Source organism: Aplysia californica, unplaced genomic scaffold (assembly GCF_000002075.1).
Source record: "Aplysia californica isolate F4 #8 unplaced genomic scaffold, AplCal3.0 scaffold00474, whole genome shotgun sequence".
Classification (NCBI taxonomy): Eukaryota; Metazoa; Mollusca; class Gastropoda; order Aplysiida; family Aplysiidae; genus Aplysia; species Aplysia californica.
Window position 1 is genome coordinate 162,454 of NW_004797744.1, and position 7,657 is coordinate 170,110.

Genomic DNA, 7,657 nt, shown 5'->3' on the forward strand with positions numbered 1-7,657 from the left:
GCCGGGGCCCCCCGCCCGCCACGGAGCCCAACAAGGGGACACATAGCTCGGATATCCAGAGCTGTGCCAGGGCTACCCCGGAGCTATACTCTCAACGAGAAAGTACAAGACCCTCCCGTCAAGATTGACCCAGGGCTTGATGGGGTTTCAGCTCTCAACCGGTTGAGTGGCATGGGCCGTGCCACCCTCCCGTCTAAGAGGAAAACCTGGGCCAAAGAGGTGTGTTGGTGAGGGACAGTCCGTGGACTGATCTCACCTCAACCGCCAGGTACCCGGTTTCCCTCCGCACGGGTCGCACCTCACGGTCAACAAGGCGCCCACTCTGTGGGGATGGGTGACCTCTCTTTTTGCTGCACATGAGGTCAGCGGTGGCAGGAAAGACAGAAGAAGAAAGAAAGAAGGAAGGAGAAGAGGAAGATACACCAAAGTAGGTGTCGCATCCGGATCTCAGAGGATTGGGGTCCGAGTGCGACACCTCGCCTTTGAAGGGGTTGCACCTTCTGCAGACGAAGCAGTGGGTCTATTTATATCCCCCCGACCCACTGGGGGTATCCCAGAACCTGTCTTAGTGCATCTCCCGTCTTGAACAAATTTAGATCAGTGATCTTCTTCTGTGCGTCTTCTTTGCAGCAGATGGCCACGTACGGCTGCTTCGGAAGCTCCCTGGGAGAAGGGAGAAAAGAGGCAGACGTAAAGGTCCTTTTTCCAGTTTTGGAGTTTTTGCTCGGCTCGGCGGCCGCACCCGCTTCCGCGAGCCGAGACTTTTTAACGTTGGGAGCTGGGGAAGGGTCTATTTTTGATTTGGATTCCATGAGAGTTTTCTATTTTATTCGACTCCGGGGCTCCCCGCCCGCCACGGAGCCCAACAAGGGGACACATAGCTCGGATATCCAGAGCTGTGCCAGGGCTACCCCGGAGCTATACTCTCAACGAGAAAGTACAAGACCCTCCCGTCAAGATTGACCCAGGGCTTGATGGGGTTTCAGCTCTCAACCGGTTGAGTGGCATGGGCCGTGCCACCCTCCCGTCTAAGAGGAAAACCTGGGCCAAAGAGGTGTGTTGGTGAGGGACAGTCCGTGGACTGATCTCACCTCAACCGCCAGGTACCCGGTTTCCCTCCGCACGGGTCGCACCTCACGGTCAACAAGGCGCCCACTCTGTGGGATGGGTGACCTCTCTTTTTTCTGCACATGAGGTCAGCGGTGGCAGGAAAGACAGAAGAAGAAAGAAAGAAGGAAGGAGAAGAGGAAGATACACCAAAGTAGGTGTCGCATCCGGATCTCAGAGGATTGGGGTCCGAGTGCGACACCTCGCCTTTGAAGGGGTTGCACCTTCTGCAGACGAAGCAGTGGGTCTATTTATATCCCCCCGACCCACTGGGGGTAGAGGGGGCTGGGAAGGGGGGGGGAGGGGAGAAGGCCCACCTCACACTCCATCAGAGGGATGGGCTGTGAGGTGGAAGAAGCAGAAGGAGAAGAAGAAAAAGGGATAGAAGAGGGGTGAGGGGGAGAAGTGGGGGCGGAGGAAGAGTCCTCCCCGTCCTCCCCTAGAACCCCATGGCTGTTAGAGAGTGGCACCTCAAAGGGGGTTGGCACAGGGATAGTAGCGGGCTTTTTGTTCTTAGGCACAGAGACTTGCCTGTTGACCGCGGGCTTTAGGAGGTCGGCAGTAGAAATTAGAATTACTTGTCGACCTCATGACCACCTGGGCTGCCTTTGAATATGACCGGCCAATGACTGGGGTTATGATTGGCGGGCAGACAACCTTACGGGTATTCTTGGAGGGCGACACGATTCGAATTTCAGGACAATCGTGTTCATCTCAATAGTAGTCTCCCCCCGCCGAAGAGTAATCCGGCGGGCTTCGACCACTCCCTCACAGTGCTCCACAATCTCTTCCATGGAACAGCCTTTCAGCTCATGGCTGCGGACCACGCCCTTCGAGCCGTTAAATTTCTGGTAGTGCTCGGACTTACATGGAATACCGCCGAAGTATCCAGGAGTTTGGTCACTTCGTTCTCGGTTGTGCACTTGACAAGGAGTGCACCATAGGAAAGTTTCTGTACACATGTGGGAATGTATCCCAGAACTTTCCTTAGTGCATTTCTTGTCTTAAAGAGGTTGAGATTGGTAATTCTTCTCTGTGCGTCTTTTGTACTTTAGATGGCCACGTATGGTTGCCTCAGAAGCTCCTTGGGAAGGGGGAGGAAGGAGGCATCAGTAAAGGTCCTTTTACCATTTTTTAAACTTTTGCTCGGCTCGGCGGCCGCACCCGCTTCCGCGAGCCGAGACTTCTTCGCGTTGGGAGCTGGGGAAGGGTCTTTCGGGTTTTTAGAATCCATGAGAGTTTTCTATTTGATTCGACTCCGGGGCTCCCCGCCCGCCACGGAGCCCAACAAGGGGACACATTGCTCGGATGACCAGAGCTGTGCCAGGGCTACCCTGCAGCTATACTCTCAACGAGAAAGTACAAGACCCTCCCGTCAAGATTGACCCAGGGCTTGATGGGGTTTCAGCTCTCAACTGATTGAGTGGCATGGGCTGGGCCACCCTCCCGTCTAAGAGGAAAACCTGGGCCAAAGAGGTGTGTTGGCGAAGGACAGTCCATGGACTGATCTCACCTCAACCGCCAGGTACCCGGTTTCCCTCCGCACGGGTCGCACCTCACGGTCAACGAAGCGCCCACTCTGTGGGATGAGTGACCTCTCTTTTTGCTGCACATGAGGTCAGCAGTTGGAGAAAAGATAGAAGAAGAAAGAAAGAAGGAAGGAGAAGAGGAAGATACACCAAAGTGAGTGTCGCACACGGATCCCAGAGGGTTGGGGTCCGTGAGTGACACTCCGCCTTTGAGGGGGTTGCACCTTCTGCAGACGAAGCAGTGGGTCTATTTATATCCTCCCGACCCACTGGGGGGTAATATATAAACTAATTGAATGGTACTTCTTTTAAACTTTTAATTTTAACTGATCTTGTTCCGGGTGAGAAGTCATGAAGTAAAGTGTCAATGATTAAAAATCAATCAATTCAAATAACCAAGGCTTCTATATTTTAGTATTAGGTTCAATGATGAGGTTAACCTAGGGTTCACAAACTGCAGTTAGACGGTGAAAAGATGGTTAACCTTCCCCAAAACAAATGTAGGCTGACATTTTTTTTCTCTGCAACTTAGACTCAATTTTGCTCAAATACCATCTTTTGGACCACAGACGAGAATACTTGTGTAACCCAACTGCTTGCCCGGGCCCATAGACTAGAGCTGTACCCCGGTAGCAAACCCACTAATGCTCGCAAGCCCTAGTTTAAGTCACAAGCCTCAAATCACTCGGTCAAATCATCAAATCAAATCACCAGCATGATAAGTTGAGTCTAGCCTAAGCTTCAAGGCCACACCATCTAGCAATCCACGAAGCCACTCGTGTTATACCCCCTCATCCTTCCCACCCTGCTTGCAATTCACGAAGCCACTTACGTCAGAAAAAAAGAGAGGGGGAGAGAGACCCCGCTCACAGTCTCACTGCGCAGTATAGAGCTGGAGTCTGCTCGATTAATCGAAGGCTTGCAAGCAGCGGACAGCCGTCAAGTCTCAAATCTCGCTCGCAGCACAGCAAGTCCCATGACTTGCTTTGTGAACCATGTCTTGCTTCGTGCTCTATGACTTGCTCGCAGCCCGGCAAGTCTCTTGGCTCCCATGATTTGCTTTGGCTCCCATGACCGCAGTGTGAACTCTGAACCGTGGAGGAATGGAGAGACTGTGCTTGTTTTGGAGCAAGATGTAGAGAGCCGAAGCTATTTTTAACTTCCCGCAGCTGATCAGCTGAGCGAGTGGATGAAGTGAGAGGAAGCGTGGTATTGTAGTAACAGAGACCTAGGTTTCTGGTAGTAATAAGAATAAGTAGACTTAGATTACCCTAGGATGGAAAATTCCAGGGGTCGTTGTGATTGGCTTTTGTATCGTATGTATGTAACCTATTTTGTAGATGGGTTACACTCACAATGATATAATACAGAACATTTAGAAGACAGGCTAGGCCTACTTCAACTCAATGTCAGGGCCAACCTGGGCTGACAGGGAACAACGCCCCAGCAGAAAGACGGAGGTTCTCAGTAAAAATTTCTCCTCATACGGGAATCGAAGTGAGGTCTTTTGAGTGTGACGACGAAGCGCTTGGCCTATGCACTTTTTTTTTAAAAAACGGCTTTTGCATCGTGAGAATAGCTGATCCATTATTAATTTTTTAAGAGCATAGAATAAAGCCTTTTCTTTTTTACGAACCGACTATAGAATAAAAAACAATCTTGCACTTTTGGTGCAAGCCTCTCAACGCAAATAACCAGAATCTTCTGTAATATGTACTGAGCACACAGCCACGAGAGTTCGCGACGTCACGACACAGTACAGCAAGACTCTCCGGGAGTCACAACTCACCGGACGTTACCCCGGGTAGTGAGCGGGAGGCAAAGCAAAACACAAGCCTGCTCACAAGCCTCTGGCGCAAGCCGTATACTAGTCGCAAGCCTTCAATTAATCCAGCAGACTCCAGCTTTAACAAAGACACATAATAATATTGTACTCGTGAGCGAAATGACCTAGACCTTAACAAAGGTCAATTGAAGTTTCTCCAAATATATTATCTGCTATGCTTTCTTTAATCCATTGACTAGTTTCATTAAGATGTTTTGTTTCCGATTTCAGGCATCTAAATGTGGAAAGCAATAAAATGAGTTTAAAAAAGTATTTCAGCGAACTTGAGGTGCAACGAAATTTGTACGGAGAATAGATGACTAGGACTTTAACCATGATAATTGAGACAAAGTGTTCCGATCAAGAACAAAGAGATATATATATATATATATATATATATAGAATAGATCTGGAACCAGTTATCGCTGATTGGGACGTAATTTACTCTGGAGGTAGATCCAGATCTAAACTTTTATCTTTGTTAAGATCAGAGTCTGAACAAAAGCTTACTATTGCATAACTGATTACACCTAAATGACTAAAAACAAAATATTTTTTTCAATGAAAACATGACATGGCATTTGGGAAACATACTTTTTAAACAATTTGGTGAAGTATCATGTCTATAACTTTACTAAGGGCCGAATTATTCATTCATATAATTATAATATACTAGCTGGGCCCCCTTTCGATGAAAGGAATGATTGGTGCTTTGACATCAACTAAAAGTCATTGGCCTACTATGCACTCTACTGGAATGGGGCAATAAAGCTTGAGAGATGCAAAAAATTAGAAGGTCTAGATCTATACTCTCAAAATAAAATGCGCCTCCCGAAATATCACTTCCGGATGTTCTAAAATTACAGAGACAGAAGCGTCGGCCTACAAAAGCGATCGGCGAAATACAGAAGTTTAGCTTTTTGTAGCAAAACTGTCTCAAAACTGAAAAAACCAAAGGCATTATGATCTGGGGAATATTTTAAAGAATCTTTTGGCGAAACCCGCATGTCGATCGATGCAGCCATTAAAAAGCTTTTTGAATAGCAAAATTCGGCCACCACAAATAGATAATAGATGAGAGTAATATATTACATCTCATATAGTCAGAAAGTGGGCAAAAGCTCTAGTCTTTGGGAACTGAAAGTTGAATGTGAGGCTGGTCCAACAGGTGTTAATACATAGTATGGCATACTCTCTATAATGACATAAAAGCGCACAACGTATACAGAATTTAATTAATAGCACTGGACTAAAATATAATCTAATTGATTTATCTTGGTTTGAGGTCAGGGTTGATTAAGCTTTTTAAAAGTATAAAAAGAAATTATGTCCAGCTTTAACTTTTCAAACATCATTACTACATAGGCCTACCATTCAGGGCTGCCAGTGTAGGCAATGGATAAAATAAAATTCTCCTTAAACAAGACATAAAGGTGTGGAAGAATTGGGCTAGGACAGCTTCTGATTGTTGAGACATCCAGTCGAGGTCAAGACCATTCCCATAAAATTTTCCAGTGCCGGTGGTTATAAGGCCCTTACAGGTCTCATTTCTGAAAAAAAAAGTAAAATTTATTAAAGCATGAAATAACACTAGATTTTTTAAAATAGACAACCATTGTTTACTCCAGTCTTCAAAACCACAGATCAGAACCCGCAAATTTGATGTCAGACAAACAGTTTCTAACCTTTATACAACATGTACTAAAGCAACTCCAAAACCCATAAAAATAAAAGATATAAAGGCTATTTAATTATAGTTGTTTTAGCAGTACAAGTTTTACAGCACTTGCAACACAATTTATAGTACGGGCCGAAGATTAGAAGTGTTTCTAAAGAATACATCACAAAGAAAAGAAGGGGGAGAGATACGGACAATAGAAGGAGAAAACTACACCTAAGCACCCGCCAACTACCATTTTACTATAGGCAATGTAAGTAGGCCTACATTATTATTTTTACACATATGTAGCCTACATGCAGTTCAACCTGCTCTAACCACCACCTGTTCAAGAAAATAAACAAACGACCATAACCCACTTCCCCCCTTGTATTTTTCTCAACATAATATAATGACACTGTCTAAGAGGACCCCTTTTCACTCGACTATGAGTGGTCATCCTGAGTGGTGTCCACTGTAAACATTGGGTACACAAATACATTACAAACACATACACACATCTCTATATATTACGTGTGAAAGTTCGTCACTTTGGCCGCCTTAAACTTCAGAACCACTTAACTTTCGAATTCCACAAAAGTACTGGAGGTTCAGAATAATTTAAAGGGTGCATAGTTCTATTGAGGAGCCTGAAGTCATTGTAGTTTAATTTTCAGTTTTTCATTAGTTTCGTTTAGATCTAATTTTGGGAAAGTCCTACGCCATTGTAAACAAAAGAAGTTTCCGTTCACTAGCTGTGCTCACTGATTCCACACCTTTTAAATTCTGGAGTGTACAACCATGAAAGCGGAATAGAGAAAATCAATCTATACATCTATTTTATATTTGGCAACTTGGAAACACAGGTGTCAAGATTTATTGCTCTATTCCAGTAGAGAGTAAAATATAGTAGGCCAATGAGTTTCAGTTGATGTTAATGCACGGATCATTTCTTTCATGGAAAGGGGGCCCAGCTAGTAATATAATATAATATACAGCCAAACCTGCCCAAGATGACCACCCTTGAGAAAAGTAGTTCTATCTCAGACAGGTGGTCCTCTTGGACAATCTCATATTGTAGGAAAAATGCAAGGGGTGAAGTGAGGAGTAGTCGTTTGTACATGTGGTTGTCTAGGACAGGTGATCATTAGAGCAGGTTGACTGCACATGTATACAATACATGATACAGTTGAACCTGTAAACAGGAAACTAACAAAGCAAAGTATGGATAGTAAATAAACTAGTCCTTCATCAATAGTTGCCTGAGGAAGATCATGAAAATCCACTGGCCAGACACCATCAGAAAAAATTTAGTTAGACCTAATGTTATTTAATATTATGGAGGAGTACCAAACAGCAACCAAACGACCATTAGATCAAGAAAAGCAGTTGACAGTGGATAGGGTATACTTTTATATTCAGTGCACACTGCCAATTTTATTCACTTGATTCAGTCAGTGCCAACAGGATTTTTCCCTAATTGAGAGGCAAAAGCTACCACTTTGGCTCAATATAATATATACGAGGCGGGGAGGGGGG

General features: G+C 45.2%; 1 protein-coding gene across 2 annotated transcripts in view; it reads right to left on the bottom strand.

Moving 5' to 3' along the window:
* Positions 1-7,657, bottom strand: part of LOC101851596 (enoyl-CoA delta isomerase 2, peroxisomal) — a 68,769-nt gene that overhangs the window by 16,347 nt on the left and 44,765 nt on the right. For both annotated transcript variants that reach the window (XM_035971633.1, XM_035971634.1), the window contains exon 3: positions 5,833-6,011. In XM_035971633.1, coding sequence (XP_035827526.1) covers positions 5,833-6,011 — 179 coding nt within the window. The remainder of the gene's footprint in view (positions 1-5,832; positions 6,012-7,657) is intronic.